This window comes from Equus asinus, chromosome 3 (assembly GCF_041296235.1).
Source record: "Equus asinus isolate D_3611 breed Donkey chromosome 3, EquAss-T2T_v2, whole genome shotgun sequence".
NCBI classification, from domain to species: domain Eukaryota; kingdom Metazoa; phylum Chordata; class Mammalia; order Perissodactyla; family Equidae; genus Equus; species Equus asinus.
The window spans coordinates 99783872-99802453 of record NC_091792.1 but is presented as its reverse complement, the minus strand read 5'-3'; the positions used below and the strand labels follow the sequence as shown (position 1 = coordinate 99802453).

Sequence of the window (18582 nt, the reverse complement as noted above, 5' to 3'; positions counted from 1 at the left end):
AAGTCTGTTTAAATTTATCCTCATATCATGCACTGTTGTTACTTTTAAAACATTTACTATCTGTTGGTATTAAGATAAGATATGATTTTGGAGGATAAAAGAAATCTTGTAGATTCCTCAAATCTTTTCTGGAATGAGGTTGAATATAAATTAATAATATTAGAATTAAGTATTTTTAGTTATTTCTGTCTAACTATGGTGATAAAATAAAAAAATCAATTTTATAAGTGATAATATGTTAGCCTTTGTAAATATATAAAATCAAATTACATGCAGAGTATTTTTAAAACTGAGTTTAGAATCTCTTGAATAAATTTCTAAGTTTGTGCTTAGTGTCATTTGCCAAACAACTGTTTTTTTTTTTAACCAAAATAAGTTTATCATGCTGTTGGACATGTTACACATTGTTTGTTCAAATCTTACTTAATTTGAAGGGAAGATTTAATTCATTTTGATTTATAATTTTAATTTAGCCTTTTATATACTTTGATCTCTCTATACATAATTAATTAGCAAATTTCAGAATATTATCTGATTAATGCTATAAATTTTACATTCCAAATAGGCTTAAAAATGATTTGAACATGGCTATAGGAACGTAGAGTTAATCAATAAAGCAGAGTTAGAACATGGAGATGTCTTAACAAAATATGAGTTTTTCAGTTATAGACTTGAATATAAATATCAACCTTCTTGTGACGTTGTAAATTAACAAGTCACCCAAGAAATAGACAAGTGATAGTGGTCATTTTGGTTAGAAAAAAGGTCAGGCATTTCAAGCAGTGCTTTAAGGTTGGTGTGAAATCTGCTTATGATAGGACCATAAAACTCTCCTCATACTTCTGGACGTGATATGGATAAGATGCTGAAATACAGAACTATGGTGACTATCGTTAGCATCCGTATGGGAAGAAAGCATGTTTTTGGAAAACTATAGTGTCAACCCTGTACAACTTTGTTACATAGGTTGTAATGCACACAACTTAGTCTTTTCTCAATGATTCAGGATCATTGAAAAATTAGTAGAGGTATTTTAGATAATAGTGAAAATAAGGACCCCTACTGTAGCCCTGGAACTTTCTTGAATAATTCCCCAGTGTTCACTAAACTCACATTTTGTGTGTTCATATTTGTCATTCATAGTTCTGGTGCAGAGCTGTTCTATAACTGATTTGTCTTTAGCTTGAGATAATGCTTTAAGTTCATGTATAAAATAATTTCTATATTTTCTGTAAACATTAACAAAGTTTCCTAGAATCATCACTAATCTTAGAATGGAAGAAGAAATGTGTGTGTGTGTGTATATTTTTGTAAATCCTTGTAATGTGCCCTTAAATAGCTTCTGTGTTCAGTGAAACTTCCTAACATTTTGATCTATTCTTGCAGGGTTCATGCTTGAACCAGATCCAGACCATAGACCTGATATATTTCAAGTGTCCTATTTCGCATTTAAATTTGCCAAAAAGGATTGTCCAGTCTCCAACATCAATGTAAGTAGTTTTTTAAGTAGAATAGGAATTTAAAATCCATATCATCATGTGTGATATATATACTTTCAGAGTTGGTTGTTTCATGACAAATGGTCTAATAGTGTGTTTGTGAAGAGTATTTTTGATATAAAGCCACAGTTGCCAAACTGTGCACCGAGGTGCCCTGGGGAGCTACAGTAGACTTGGGGGCACTCGAGGATATTTTGCATTTTTGAGGGCAACATAGTGACATCTGTCTAACACAGCATAAAATGCTATTATTAAGTTGTTTGGGCCTAACTATTAAACAAACAGGACTGTTAGATTTCTTTTAGGAGGAGGCCCTAGGAGTGTCATAAAAAATTACTAAGTCACTAAGCAGACTATAAACTGAAAAAGGCCTGGTCACCTGTGGTGTAAAGCGCACAGGCATTGTATATGGAGAGACCTGGGTTCAGTTCTGTCCTGATTCTGTATATTTTGGGAAGTTACTTAATGTCCACTTCTTTTTTCTATAAAACAGGCATAGTAGTTGTGAAGATTACAAGTAATAAATGTAAAACCCATGCCTAGTCCATGGAAGGTGCTGAGTTGGTAATAGCTAATATTATTCAAAGGCTTTGAATTATATTCAGTATCTGCACTCTGTACTTAACTACATCAGGTTAACTGTGTATGGCAGGTCTGCTAATTTTAATAAAGGTCTAGAATCATCACTGATTCTAAGCCATTCTCAACTTGGTAAAAATCATTCTGACCTGTCTTGTTTTAACAGGTTTTCCTTTGTGTATAACTTAATTCACCCCACTAAGAAAAAAGAAGGAAGTTGGTGCCTTTCCTTTTGGTTTTTGAAATCCTTACTGTGTCAATGTATTTATTCAGTTCTCTGTTGAAGCTGAAAGTCAGGCAGTTCTAACATTCTAGTAATGAAAGTAGGTTTATTTGACATTTGACTGTGGATTTTTAGCTTTTCATTGAGCAAACATTTATTGATTTATTGAGTGCCTACTATAAGCCAAACATAGAGCGTAAACAAGTGAGTCAGGTCTTCTGCTCTTGTTTTTCACTTTGCAAGCAGTCATGAAAATTGTCTGCATTATGTAGAAGCAACACTTAACTTAATATGCCACAGCGTCTTTTTTTCAAAGTGTGAAATAGTCATTGATTTACAAGTGTAATATAATCCTTCTTTTTACCCAGGATTTACCCATTTGTAAAATGGATATAGTAATATTGTTCTGTTTATTTTCCAAAGGTTTCTGTGGAACATGAATGTGAAAGTGATGTTTGTATAACATGCAGTGATATTTGCAGATTAGATCTGGCAAATGTATGTGAACGATTTGTAGGTATCTGAGGTGAAGCCTTCTGTGATTAAAATAAAAACTGAATGAAAAGTTTTATTTTTTTCTTCCAAGAATTCTTGTATTCCCTCAGCTCTTCCTGAACCGATGACTGCTAGTGAAGCAGCTTCTAGGAAAAGCCAAATAAAAACCAGGTAGGCAAAGCTATGCTGAAATTTTTAAAAAGGGTGTACTTCTTATTTTTAATCCCAGCAAATAGCATTGATTAATATCTCCCCCACAAAAAGTGTGATGTTCCTTATTACAATTTATATAGCAAACTGAGCTTTTTTGTGTTAGATACAAGTTGACATCAGTGTCACTTGAACTGCTCACTTGCAGTAATCAAGAAGTGATTGTGTAACTGGTGATGTTACCTTGGGTCATTTTAGGGGGAATTTTTTTGTTTGTTTTGTTTTGTTTTTTTGAGGAAGATTAGCCCTGAGCTAACTGCTGCCAATCCTCCTTTTTGCTGAGGAAGACTGGGCCTGAGCTAACGTCTGTGCCCATCTTCCTCTACTTTATATGTGGGACGCCTACCACAGCATGGTCTGCCAAGCAGTGCCATGTCCGCACCCGGGATCCGAACCAGCGAACCCCAGGCCGCCAAAGCGGAATGTGCGAACTTAACCGCTGCGCCACTGGGCTGGCCCCTAGGGAGAGTTTTGTTGTTTCATCACATGGCAACTCTAATTTATGAAATGTTTTATTTTGAATTTATAGCTAGTATATTTTTAATTTAAGGAAATAAAAAATAGCTCTTACAGGTATATATTTAGAGTATTCTGAATTCATAAACTATGTATTCTAATACGTATTTAGAATATGTATTTCAATGTATAATTTATAATGAATGGTTGTAATGATAATATGTTAAGGCTGGTAAAGAAATATTGTTTTAAATAATTTTTCATAGTTATTTACCGTGTTAATAAGTTTCATGTGTATTATGTAGGTAAAGACCTGAATCTGATTAATGATTGAATTAATGGTTGATTTTTTTTCTCATGCTTTTTTTTGAGTTTAAAAGTTAATAAGCAGGACTATGTTTTAGATTATCAGACAGGTGTAATATTACATTTGGGGAGATTTCTTGGTCACAACTTTTTTGTATTATATTTTGCTTATGCATAGTATTTTATTTGATATAAAATATATGAAATATACTTTTGTCATGTACCTATTATATGCAAGATACAGATACTGAAAGCACAAAGAAAAAGAAGCAGTGTTTATTCTCAAGTTCACATTATAATGAAGATAGACAAGTAGACAGTTACAACCTGGTCAATATCAGGCAATTCTGAGAGTGGAGGAAGGGAAAGACTTGGGGGCAGAGCAAACAGGGGCGCAGAAAGAATCCTTTTCCTGGGGCTGGGAGTTGCTAAGCTCTTCCTTGAAGGAGGAAGGTCAGTCACCTGGAATGACGGGGAGTGAAACTATAGCAGGCAGGCATTTCAGGCAAGAAGAATGGCCTTTGTGAAACTGCAGGGCTGGAGGATAAGGGGACATATCTGGGATTGGTGGGAAGTGAAGCTGCAGAGGCAGGTAAATGTTAGTCATGAGCAACTTTATTTCTATGTCATACTGAGAAATTTGGACTTTGGCCGTTAGGCCAGTGAATTTTCAACCTTGTAGTCAGGTCATATCTTTGGGACTTGGTTGTGAGATGTGTTATAAATAATCTGTTATTTATAAATTGTTAAAATATCATTTATGAATGACTTAGTTTTTAAAAAGAATATGTCTTCATTCTAAAAATATTACCTTCGTTCACTTGAATTTTAAAGTATTCTCTTGAGTAAGAGACAAAGGAGTAAAGTTACATCTAACACGCAGGAATCCCGCGTAACCAACAGTCTGTCTTATCTATGACATAGCTGTAGTTAGCCGCTGCTGTTTTAGTTGAGAGGTAGTTATGAATTATTGTAGGACTTGTCAGTTGAATTTTATTGTTACTTGTGTTTTTTTAACGATTATTTTGTCAATAATTAAATCTTTAAGAAGGTAGATAAAGATTTTAAAAAAGCATGAGTCAACTGAACAAGAATGATGCTTTGAATATCTTTTCACTATGACACAAGTTATAGCTTTACAGCCATAAGCAAATGAAGTTAATGCAGCTAAAATTCATAGAGCTGTTCATAGTATGTTAAATCTGTATATTATGTATATTAAAAAATAGAGTTCATTGGTGCTTATTGGTCAATAATAAAAATTTACTCTTTATTGATAGTATCAAAGAACTTGAAAAAATCTAAATGTGAATAAAACTTAATGTTAAAAATTTAGTCTTTTTTTTCACGTATAAGGCATTTTTCTGAGGGGGAGGGTGGAGAAATCTTTAAATAGCTAGTATCATTATTTACATGCTTTAAAGCTTTTATGAATATTTTCCATCTGCCCTACCTTCAATCTGTGGCACTCTTTGCTTTACTTCTTAAAAGCCCCTACACTTCCCCCAAATCCGCATCTGCTCGTGGGGCTGTTAAACATGTGAAGCTTATGTGACATATCTTAAAGATGGAAGGGTTGAGGATCACTGTCCTGGCAGGTGGAAATACTGAAGGATTTTCAGAGGAGAGAGCGTCTGTGTTTTAGGAAGATTATTCAGGTGATGATGAGAAGGAAAGGAAAGAAAAGAAGCAGAGAAAACAGCTGTGTGTCTGTTGTCACAGTGAGGATGAGGCTGCACAGCAGCGTTGATACCAGTAATTACTCAGTCTTTCATTTTAGTCAAGTTTGTAGCTTCGCTTTGCCTAATCTGTCCAGGCGTTTTCTTCCCATTTCTTCACACAGAATGCTTTGTTTCTTTTTCGCTACCTAATGAAATCATGTTTGTTTTTTATCTCTAGGTCCTACTTGAAGTCTTCTCTAGCCAAATTAGATTAAAGGTGGAATTACTCCTCCGTGAAACTCTTGACAGAAATAGCTTGGCACTGACTATTTTTGCTGTCTTATATTTTATTATATTTTCACGAACATGTGCCGTATCTTCCTAGGGGTACTGTAAATTCTTTGAAGGCAGGGTGTTGTGCTGAAGATCAGTAATTTTATAATAGATACTGGTACATTGATAAAATAAATTAGGAAACACGAGACTAAACAAAGTCTGCAGAACTTTTAATATGCTTTTTAGAGGTTTGTTATGCTCATGTGTATTGTGAGTCTCTAAAGAGCGCTTGAGAACAGGAACAAGGCAGAGTGAGGTCTGGCCCATCCTACCGACTTAATAAAGAATGGATGGACAAATAGAAAGATTGCATCCAATATTTCCCCCAAATTACTTGAGCTCGGGGAGTACAGCGTTGGTTTTAGTGCCACATCCATAATTGGAACTCAGTAAATACTTGATTATCATTAAAATAAGATGTAATTGATCAGGTATACATCATCTTTTCTTGCCTTTTCGTTCCATTTTCATATGACTTGGACCATCCCCATCCCATCTAAAACATTAATGTTATTTTTAGAAAACAGCACACATAGAATGTATTTCTACGATTTTCTAAAATCTTTTGATTCAATTTCACTTTTCTTTTTTAGAAAGATAGTTGTTAACAGGGCTCCCTCTTGTGGTACATACAATATAGGAAAGAGGTGTAGATCTGGGTAGTTATGGTAGATGACAGGACTTCCTCCAAGTGCAGCATGTGTGCTTGATTAATCGTGTATTTATTAATCATGTGTGCAAAATTTTTAAGTATCAAATCACTTGAAAATGTGCTAAGGGAACTTGTTAAGGAATTTTATTGCAATCTTTTTGAAAAGTGAACCTATGAAAAGTGAACCTATATGACCCTATTAAAAAGTATTTGAGTTTTTGTACTGAATTTATAGAAAGCAAAGTTGATAAATATGTAAGTTAAAGATTTTTCCTTGCTTTTTTTTGAAAGAGAAAAGCAAATGTCTAGGTCTTCTCAAATTATATTTAGTGTCTACAGCTTATAAAATTATGCTTACCATTTGACCACCCACATCTGTGGCCTAAAGTAAGTCCTAACAGGAAAAGTTTTATATAATTTCCATTCACTCTTCTGAGTAAAGCCAAGTTAAAGTTTCAAGAAGTTGAATGTGAGCAGATAACCCACCTGTTAGAAGTTTTGGCTTCTTTTGTTTTACATGCCCTGGGGTGCAGTTTTTTCTTTCTTAGGCCTGGAGTCCAAGCTAAGGGAGACTGTTATTTGTTGTTTGTTATCTTTATTTCTCTGTCTGGTTCAGAGAATTGGCTCTCAATTTTGTCCAAAATCTTATGAGAAGTTTCTGTTTGTTTCCTTTATTTCATCTCCTTAAGAGCAATCTTAAGTCTTTTTCTGCCAGCTTCAGTGGCAGACTATGAATGGTAGCATACTGGTTTAAAGAAAGTGGTTATGTTTATTTTATTTACTTTCCTGTCTTCAGTAGACATTTACTACTTGAGAATGAGACCTAGGAAGAAACCAAGAAGACTAACGTGATCACCAATAATAATCAAAATGCACCTATTGAAATAGATACTTTGTAGAACAAATAATAAATTAGAAATAATCCCAATATTTGGAATGAAATGAGTTCTTTTCTTGTAGAATAACAGATACCATTGGACCAACAGAAACCTCAATTGCACCGAGACAAAGACCAAAGGCCAACTCTACTACTGCCACGCCCAGTGTGCTGACCATTCAGAGTTCAACCACGCCTGTTAAAGTCCCTGCTCCTGCTGAGCTCGGTAACCACAGAGCGAAAGGTAGTACAGCCCTACCAGCCTTGTCCCCTTTGTAGGTAACTTAGATCTTTTATGGCTGGATTTCCTGGGCGTATAAATTACTGACAGACTTAGTATTGTGAAGCAAAGACGCTATTGTGTGTTTTGTTTTGATGTTACAGTGTTTTCGGTTAGGATGCTCTAAGAGCTAAGAGCGACACTCTGAGTCTCATACACCTGGATTTCAGTCCTATTTCTCCCATTTTTGGTAATATGTTATGAAAATACTAGTACCTGTCTTACAGGATAGTTATGAGGGTTAAATGACTGCTTAATATAATGCCTGCCACATAATATGTCCTTAAGAGTGTTGACTATTAACCACTATTATTACTGTTAAATAAAGTACATATGAAGGGGAAATAATGTTTGTGTTACCGGGTGTATTGCTGCATACCTCTGTGGTGGTCAGGTATAATGGGTGGAAGATTATTCCATGGAAAAGAGAAAATAGGGGAATTTGAAGTCTTGTGTCTAAATTTCCATTTTACTATTTCTTAGCTTCACTCTTCTTCTCTGTAAAATGGGAATAGCAAGTACTTTTCCTGTTATAAAGAGTAAATGACAAGGTGTGTGGTATCTAGGAAGATTCTATTTCATAGTACGTATTCCATGTTAGTTTCTCGTTTTTCTGCCTTTTCAGGTTGGAGAGTCTATTAGTCTTATCTATCATGTATCAATGCCCTCCAGCCGAAGACCCCTAGGAGCACACTTGTATTTGAGCAAATTGGGTTTATTACTCACATATCATGGCAATCTCTGGGAGTGTCTCAGTAAAATGGTGTTTGAAAAGACATTAAAGGATTTGGGCTTGTCTTAGGTAATTTGGGGGAGGCTTTAAGGCAGTGGGGCTTGGCTCTGGATTGGATGCTGTCAGGATCATTAGGTGTCTTAATAAATCTTATCTAGAAGGAGGGAAGCAAGAGCCTCAGCTGGTGAAGCAGCAGCAGTTGGTCAGATTAGCCAGGATAGGAGAGGTTTGGTCATTTTTGTGGTTTGGACAATGTTCCTGATTTCGTCAGTGTTCAGACATGATTATGGTGTGGGCTGCTTGTTCTGATCCATCACAGTCACAGGAGGGCCTTGTCTGATGTGGGTGTTCTGTGAAATTGTTTATGTTTCTCAGGAGAACACCGAGACCTGCCTGCGAGTGTCAGGCCTCCTCCCCTGTCAGGGGCAGCGTTTCTCTTCCTTACATGCTTCTAGCTTAAGTTGGAAAAATAATTCTCTGTTTTTTTCCCGTATGTACATCCTTTAACATTTTCCCCCCATTAAATATTATACAGAAAGCAACACTTGAATATAGTCTTCTGAAATATTCAGGCAGCACAGTAGTATTTAGAGAGATATTTAATTCTCCATTTTTCCTTCACAGAGTAAAAACTAGCAGCAGTTCAGTGTGCATCCTCCCAGTCTTTTTTTATGCTTTTGCATGTTTATGGATATAAGTAATTCATGTTGTGTTTAACATAAATGGATTCACACTATACATAGTTCTCTGCAACTTGATTTCCTTTTTTTTTTACTTAATATATTTTGGAGAGCTTTGCACATGAGTACATATAGATCTACCGTGTAGTTTTTAAGAGGTATATGATATTCCATAGCATGAATATACCGTAGCTTATGTAACCATTTAGGTTATTTCCAATATTTGCTGTTATTAATAGTGTTGTGGCAAACAGCCTTGTAACAGACTCTTGATTTCTGTGTCAGAGCATTTTTCTGAGGAAGATATTAAAAAGTATACTCATTTAAAATTTGGCAGATATTGCCAAATTGCCATCCAAAAAGACTGCAAAAATTTACATTACCAACAACAGTGTGTGTCCTTTCATTCCTGTCCTTGCCAACTCGTGATAGTATCGGGTGTTTAAAAATGTTGCCCTGTTGAGAGGTGAAACATTTTTGTTTTTATTTTAATATTCCTGATTAATAGTACTGTTGCATGTTTATTGGCCATTTGTTTTCTTCTGTGAATTATCTCTTGCAGTTTTCTATGAGATTGTCTTTTATATTTATTGCTCTGAAGATTTTACTTTTACGTATTCTGAACATTAGTTCTTTGCCAAATATGTTGTAAATATTTTCTTTGAGTTTATCATTTAAGTTGTGAATTCACTTAACTTCTCTGAGCTTTAGTTTCATTATTTGCAAAATGGATAATAGTAGTCTGAGGGTTTTAATGCTGTACTTGAAAGCATTGTTTTCAGGTAGGATTGTTGTGATGTTGTTTGAGAGTTCTCTGGTGCTCTGTGGCTTTCACTTGAGAACTTTAATGACACTAGAGAAAAGTTACAGTGTGTAAGGGGAGAGCTGAGCCTCTTGAGTTACTGCATGATGATCATTGGTTTGTGATTGGGCTTCCCCAGCCACAAGTGTTCTCCAGTTAGACATCAGGGCCCTCAAAAGTGAATGTATACTTGAGGAGACGAACTTTTTAATGCTCTTCCAGCTGGAAAGAAATACACTTAAAAGGCTAATGGGGCTTATGTCTGTGTGCTGGAATTATGGTTTTAATTTTCTTCCTTCTATTTTTACAATATTTCAAGAATAATTAAAATGAGCATGCATTTTTCTTATGATTAGAACAGTTAGGAATAGTTATAAATGTATTTTCACAGAGGTGTTATTGTATCTAAGGCCTGGGGAGTCTTGAAGATGTTAATATTGAAGAAAAAGAATCCTTCTCTCCCTCCTTGCACTCTCCCTCCTTTTTTCCCCTTAGGATTAAACAGTCACATTGGAATTTACAGTAGCTTGTTAGAAGAGAATATTGAAATGATAGTATATTGCATTTCCTCTTTTTGATGTTGTGTGTCTCTTACTTTTTCATTAATTTCAAAAGTTTATTCATAGGATTTTCCTAGGGTAAAATAATGAAGCTTATAAATAAATATCCGTTTAGGAGACAGTGTTAACAGCTTCACCACAGTAGCATTTATTGAGCATCTGTTATATAAAAGGTTCTTTGGGGCACTAACATAAGTAAGTCATCACTCCATCTCTCAGGGCCCTGGTTAGGAAATAGCCATGTAAACAATTAATATGTGCAAAGCAGAATAAAATGTTAGAAAACTGAGAGGAAGTGTTAGATGAAGGAAAAGAGATTTGAGCTAAACTTTAAAGGATAAGAAGAATTGCAGTAGGTGGTAAGCGGCATTCTGGATGGAGAGAATCATATTGGCGAAGACACAGACTCATGACAGTGCATGATATAGTTGAGAAATGTGGAGCAGACTGACATGGCTGGTGTGTTCATGGAGAGATGAAGCATTTCTTGGATGTTGACTTGTTTGGCATTGTAGCTGACAAAAAAAATCTTTCATGGGTACTTATAGTAAGTAATCCCTTTAGATATATGCATATGGGAATTTCTTATTATAAAATAAGGATATAAATGCCTTACTTAAATGATTATTGAAATGAATCTTTTGAAATCCAGCCATATTATTGAAATATGAGTATGTTAATGTAAGTTTTTGGAAACCTCTTTTAGGAGCACTGAGATCTGGAAATGGCCCTGAGATTTTATTGGGTCAGGGGACCCCTCAGCAGCCTCCACAGCAGCATAGAGTACTTCAGCAACTACAACAAGGAGATTGGAGATTGCAGCAACTTCATTTACAGCATCGTCATCCTCACCAGCAGCAACAGCAGCATCAGCTACATCAGCTACATCAGGATGCTTATATGCAGCAGGTAATTCTTTTGTTACTTTAGATCTGGAAATAGTGCCGTGAGATTCATGCTGCTATTGAATATCAGTGAATTCCCTTTTGTATCATGGGCATCTTGAATTCTAAAATCAAGTAAACATTTTGCTCGATTTCCTGATTATCAAAGACTATGTCTTTTATTTGCATTCTGTGAGGTACTTAAGAATATGCTATTGAAATAGGTTGTATGATAGCTTTATGTAGCAAAGAATGTTCATCTGGTCATTTGGCATCAAGAATAAGCACTGTGATTTATGATGAATATTATCATTCTCAAGTTAGGTTTTGAATTCAGATACATAGACTAATAATGTTATTGTTGGAAAGGTGATATTAGGCTTTCAGAAGTAACACTGTCTTGGGTTTTTGTTCTTATTGTTTGTTTTTTATTTTTTGCCTGGCGTGTGTGTGTGTGTGTGTGTGTGTGTGTGTGTGTGTGTGTATAGGGATGGCATTTAGGCCAGGGATAGCATAGAGGGACATAGAAAAGTATGACTGTATGTTTTATTCTGTCCTTTGCCTCATCAGAACCTACAAATTTCTAGTTTCACTAAACTATTTTAAATTTGACTGTCATCATTATCCTTTCATCATTTCCTGAAATGTTTTTGAGCCATTTACATGGGTGACACTTCGCATGGGTGTTTCCCTCCGCTGGTCTTGACTGATAGACCCAGAGTGGAGAGTAGTTACGTAGGTGATGCCATTGGATGGCCAGAAGATCTCATTGATGGGGAGAGTGGGGAAAGTGGGAATATACTATAATGAGTCCTGGACACAAGTCACTTCAGGGGTCTTTATCAACTGGTAAATGTGTTTAAGTTTAGGTTTCTTCATCCTTAAACTGCACTGGAAATGGTTTTAGTTGAATCTATTATGTTTCATTTATAATTCTGAAACCAATTCCAATAAGCGTGTATAAATTACAGTCACTTATTGACTATAGCTATTTGACATTGGTGTTCGGACTACTGAGTACCCAAATCATTGTTATGGTACGATCAGTATTTTTAAAAAAAGACTATAGCACAAAAAAGGATGAGTAATATTGATGAATTTGTTTTTCTCATTGTAGTATCAACATGCAATGCAGCAGCAACAGATACTTCAACAACAGTTTTTAATGAATTCCGTATATCAGCCACAACCTTCCGCATCGCAGTATCCTGCAATGGTAAGTGTTATATAATTTCTAGAGATTTCTCTCTGAGTATACGTTCCTGTGTTGGAATTCACAGTATGTATGGTATTATTCAGAATTTAAAAATTCAACATCAATTCAAGTCAGTTAATTAACATATATTTTATTAAAGCCAGTCATATATTCTCAAGCAGCTTTAAATTGGGCTGAACTATAGCACCTGAATTTGGCACAGTGTAACTAACTGATGGTATTTTTCTCTTTTCTCATAGTATAAGGGAAATGATCTATTACCCATGATCTTTTGTCATATGTCTCTTTTGTTCAGCAGATCTCTGTTGAATAAAAAAAGAAACCCAAAGGAAAAGTACATTGGCTTCAGAGAATAGTTTGACCTTTTTTTTACAGCAACCGCTGTGTTAGTGACTTTATGCTACTCTATTGTCTTTTCTTAAACTATTCAAAGGAGGATTTATGAATCCTGTCAATGGAACCTAGCTTCACAACTTTTTTTTAACTGTTATAATCGACAAAACATTATATTAGTTTCAGGGGTACAAGGTAATTATTTGATATTTGTATATATTGCAAAATGATCACAAGTCCAGTTAAATAACTTTTTAAATAGATTTATTTCATCTTGCTGTAGTTTTCTAGTAGCAAGCTGCTTCTTCAGATATAAGTTGTTTTTCAGGTTTCTGAGTTGTTGCCAATGTGAAAAGGAAAGGTAGTAAATAGATGCGAGGCTGACACTGCTTTAGCGACTTGGAGCCTTCTTTGGTCTAATGGCATTTCTTGTTTCAGATGCAGCAGTATCAGCAGGCTTTCTTGCAGCAGCAAATGCTAGCTCAGCATCAGCAGACTCAACAACAGGCGTCCCCGGAATATCTTACCTCCCCTCAAGAGTTCTCACCAGCTTTAGTTTCTTATACTTCATCGCTTCCAGCGCAGGTTGGAGCCATAATGGACTCCTCGTATAGTGCCAATAGGCAAGTATTTTTCCATGAATGCAAAGGGAATTATTGTGGAAATGGGTCTGATTGTAGAGGAGAGTCACTAAGTGGCTCCTGAACTAATTTAGAGCCCATCTTTCTGTAGAGTCTCCCGTTTTCTGTTACTAGGCCTCTCTTCTGGTTCCTGTGCATCCTCATCTTTTCTTGCATTTTCATCAGTTAATTCTGCTAACTGCTGTTTGCGGATAGCTTAGCAACATCCAGCAACATTTAAGGCTAAGGAAATTATTGGCTTATATGTTAAGACATTCTTTGTAATTTAAGTAGAAACAAAACCCTAACAAGCTGCTTTAGTAGTTCAAAAAAAAAAATCCTTGTAGACAAGTTAATTTAACTTTTTCTATTTACTTGTTATTGTTTCCAATTAATTTGATAATATATTTACTCATAAAGATTGCCTAATTTGGTTTAATTTAAACAGGTACAAAAATTTTAATGTGTCATTTGGATCTTTTTTAAGATGATGAGAAACAGCAGGCTCATTGTTACCATAGCATAGTGTATTTTGGTTATTTAGATACATTGGTTAATAGAGTTATTTTTCATGGATAATTCATATGGAAAACATTACAATAAATTGAAGAATTGTGATACAAATTTTCTCAAACTTAGATTTGATATGGGAGGTACTTCAGGATTTTGTAATTAAGAATTGACCATTATGAATACTTCCTAATATTTTTAGATACGTAGGAGGAAGTAGCTATTAGAACTTACTGGAACGCTAAAGAAGTTCTGATACAACACTGTTGAAGAAGTTCTCATACAGCACTGTTTCAGGATATGAAATGTTAGCTGGGAAAAGATGTCTGCAGCTTTGGCTAGGCATTGGGCATGAGACACAGCAACATCAGTAGCATGCTTGTTCACTGAGCAGGTCAAGAGAGAGTTAAAGTATACAGTTTGCTGTAGTACACCTCCCAACCTGTGTGTGTGTGTGTGTGTGTGTGTGAGAGAGAGAGAGAGAAAGGAAGGGAGAGAGAAAACAAATGGGTTTATTGAAGTGCTTTCCTAAATCAAAAATTGAGGTGCATGAATTATGACACGTATGTCTAAGTGGAGCGCAGGGCAAAAGAGGAAAGTCTGGTTTAAAGATCCAGATCACTATTTGCCAAACGCTTTGTCATTTGCCTATCCTATTACAATTTTTTGATTTACCCATATAGCACTTTCTTTTTTAATAAATTAATGGCATTATTGTAAATAATAACATTAAAACAAATAGTATACATTTTAAACAAAATTAATGCCACTAAGATATAGTCTGAAATACAAGGAGCAATCTAATAAATTTATGAAAAAGACATACCTGGAAATATGCCCCCTAGGGATAAGAATGGGATAGTTTTATTCTTCATTAAAAATAGAGTATTCTGCTCAATATTGTTTAGTTTAAGATACTGACAAGGCTGTTTTATTAATTAGATTGATTTTTTTTTACTTTTGATGTTAACTGACATAAAAAATGTCAATTATATCTAGTATATGTAGTTGGAAAATACAAAGACATTAAACTGTCTTCTCTGATACAGCATATATACTTACGTATACTTCATATTCTAAAGGATACCGACCTCTGGAAGCAAAGTTGTGTCAATGATGAGAAGGAGTCATGAATTGGAAATCCTGTATGAGAAAATTCATGTTAGTGTTTTATAGCATATGTACCCTGTAAACTTCTGATTAGTTGTAAAAGAAGATGAGTATCTAAAGATTTGAGGCACATGTAGGCATGCAAGGTGCTGATACCTCTAACTCGTGTGAATTACCATAGCACTGCCTACTTAAATCTCATTGCTGGTGATACTATTCATGAAATCACAGATGTGCTATGTTAGATAAGTACTTTTTTATAACTTTAGTATTTTTTTTTGTAACTTTAAAATAAAAAAAATTAGTTTATCATCAAAATCATCTTGCATACCCCAGTTTGGGAAATATTGGGTTGGATATTTGTGAAAGGATATAAGACTTGTTTTACTCAACTCCTGTGAAATTATGTATTGAGGGCAATGGGAGGATGGAGCAGGAAAGGGTAATGGTTAGATGGGTAGAAACAATTATATACTCAGCAAATAAAAGTTAGGAACACAGAATATACCCCAGGAACACTGCTGCAGCCACATTTGGTGCCTCAATGCTGCTTCACTAATATTGTTCCTATTTAATATCAGTCTTTACCAAGGATTATGTATTGAGCACATCTTCTACAACAATTTAAAAAGTTATCTGTAACCAAATATTCTTGCTTATGACTAAGTCAGTGGAAGATGAGAATTGAGATTAAATATTTTGTTCTAAGTGTATAAGGGATATTTGAGTAGAAGATAAGAAACCAAGTAGCTACTTAGAGGGGAAGGGTAACTATTTGGTTAGCATGATTATTTCCTTTTCTTTCCCACTCACTCTTCTACTAAAATTTCTACCCTTCCACTGTGTTAATATATTGTTAGTTGAATATTAGAGAGTATTACTGTGTTTTATTCAAATAATAGTTGAAAAGTAAACATCTCCTACGTATATATTATTCCTTATGATATAAAATGCCCTGTTGTATCAGTTATTTGTTGCTGCTTAATAAATTACCCCAAAACTTAGTGGTTTAAAACAAATGATAAACATTTATTATCTCACACACTTTCTTTGGATCAGGAACTTAGGAGTGGCTTAGCTGTATGGAAATGTCCATGGAAGGATCTCTCATGAGGTTGTAGTTAAGAGTTGGCTGATGCTGGAAGATCTGTTTATAAGATGGCTCACTCACACGGCTTTGGGCAGGAGGCCTCAGTTCTCTGCCACATGGATCTCTCCAAAAGGCTGTTTGAGTATTCTCTTTGGCAAAGCCAAAGACTGTTCTGAACAAGCAGTTGTTTATTCTAGTTTCTTCTAGAACATGGTCCAAAAGAGAGGGCAAGAAGGAGCCTGTAATGCCTTTTATGACCTGGTCTCGGAAGTCACACACTGGTGCTTCTGCCGTGTTTCATTTGTCAGAATGAAGTCACTAGAACTAGCACACATTCAAGGGCAGGGGAATTCATTTATGCCCTTTGAAGGGAGGACTGTGGAAGAACTTGTAGACACATTTTAATATTTTAATACCTGTTTAAACTGTAGGTTAAGGTGACCTCTCCCCCCCCCCCCACCCCCTTGAGTTACAGTCTACCAGGACAAGTCCATAAAGTCATCTCAGGAACAGGAAGAGGATGATTCAGATAGAGAATCAGAAAGTTCTGGAAAGGGTGATTGACAGGAGGGGGAATGCCCGTTTCTCTGAGTTTTAGCCTCTCTCATTTGTGTTTCAAGGACTCTGAAAGTCCTTGAGGATAGTTTTGGAATTAGAGTTGGGATTCTGTCATATGGAGACAGCCTCAGACCTTAATACATTCCCAGAGTGAGTTCTAAGCTGAATAATGTTTATTATTAACATACCTAAGTTATATTTACTAAGAAAGACTATCTACTTGTTGGTCAATTACTATGTTTATTTTCTTCCAGCTTTCAGTAAGCGTTTAAACATTCCTTTCTTGTCTCAGCTATACTGAGGGGGCTTGGACTAGGGGATTAAATGGGCAACTTTTGCCCTCTCTTTCCTTTTAAGACCTATGTGGTGGCAATGGAAGTGAGCTCCCAAGGGGAAGAGGGTGAGTCAGGGCTTGCAAAACTGAGATACTTCTTTAGAAGCAAATAGAGATTCTCCCTCCATTGCCAATATTAGAAGACCTGGATCTGAATTATGAAATAAACTTGACAACTTTGTTACATTGCCTCGTGCCTGTGTTCTATTTCCAGGCTAGGTTGAGGGAGAGGGACCCAGGGATACTTAGGCTAAGAAGTCTTTAGACGCACATCTTCTCAAAAGCCAAGAGGCCTGTTAGATAACTTTCTTAGAACCAGTGGTCCCAGGCCCCAGAATATAGATATTTTAAACACCATGAATGACTTACTATATAGAAAATAACCCTCATCTAGTTTTAGCTAATTTGTAAAGCAATCCTAGCAGTTCATGTTTTATTGGTAGTTATATAGAGAATGCCTTTGTCAAAAGGAAAACTTTTGTGGTGTCTCAACCAAGACGTAAGATCACCTTACTCAGTAGTGATTTTAGAGTGATACCGTTGATAGAAATTGGTTTTCACTTCAAGGCTCATTCACTATCATAATAATAGTTAATATTTATTGAGTGCTTATTTTTTTGCCAGACACTGTTCTCTTTGCTTTATGTGTATTAAATCATTTCATCTTCTCCGTAACCCTATGAGGTAGATGCTGTTACTCCTGTTTTACAGGTGAGGAAGCTGAGACATAGGTTAAGGAACTTGCCCGAGGACGTACAGCTAGTGACGGTCTGGAGGTGATTCAAACCCTCGGTGGTCTCCCTCACAATCCATGCCCTTATCTGCTGTCTCCCTCATAACAAAATGATCTGCTTCTCTAAGCGTTTATGAAGTATGAACTAGGGCACTTTAAAATTTTCAATTCTAATTATTTCTCTTCTTTTTCTTCTCTTAATTATTACTATAGGTCAGTTGCTGATAAAGAGGCAGTTGCAAATATTACAAATCAGAAGAACGTCAGTAACCCACCTGATATGTCAGGGTGGAATCCTTTTGGAGAGGATAATTTCTCCAAGTTAACAGAAGAGGAGCTGTTGGACAGAGAATTTGACCTTCTGAGATCAAGTAAGGGACACTTGAAGGCTTATTTTGCTTCACAGTAAAATAACAGCTCTATAATTATTCAGCAAGGCCAAAGACTGTTTTGAGGTGGTAAAAAGAAAATTCTTTTTGTGCATTTGAGGGCAAAAACCAGGCCATCTTCTTTTACATATACTGTCGAACTCTGTTGTGTGCGTTAGAAATCAATTGCTTGATAGTAGCTATTAAAGCTAAGATTGCTGATAATACGCTGATTCCTAACACTTAAATACTGCATATCTTTGAATGTTAAATCCAGCATCTCTCCAAAACATGGACTATTAATGTTCGAATAAAAAGGGAGACGTTAGTATCTTGCCTTACTAATCGTTTTGCAGCTCTGTTTTCTTGCACACTTAGAAGATATTCTGGGTCTGAGATGCCCTTTGAAAGTGCCTGAAAGAAAACAGGGGCTCCTACATTATGTTAATGTTTTGTAATGCCCTTTTAATGAGTGGT

At 35.6% G+C, this 18582-nt stretch overlaps 1 protein-coding gene across 4 annotated transcripts in view; it reads left to right on the top strand.

The window, feature by feature from the left end:
* The window catches only part of BMP2K (BMP2 inducible kinase), a 121680-nt gene that overhangs the window by 75240 nt on the left and 27858 nt on the right, over positions 1-18582 (top strand). For all 4 annotated transcript variants that reach the window (XM_044766204.2, XM_044766206.2, XM_070505573.1 and 1 more), the window contains exons 8-14: positions 1387-1490; positions 2888-2967; positions 7378-7538; positions 11056-11258; positions 12351-12449; positions 13221-13405; positions 17951-18108. In XM_044766204.2, the coding sequence (XP_044622139.2) occupies positions 1387-1490; positions 2888-2967; positions 7378-7538; positions 11056-11258; positions 12351-12449; positions 13221-13405; positions 17951-18108 (990 nt within the window). The remainder of the gene's footprint in view (positions 1-1386; positions 1491-2887; positions 2968-7377; positions 7539-11055; positions 11259-12350; positions 12450-13220; positions 13406-17950; positions 18109-18582) is intronic.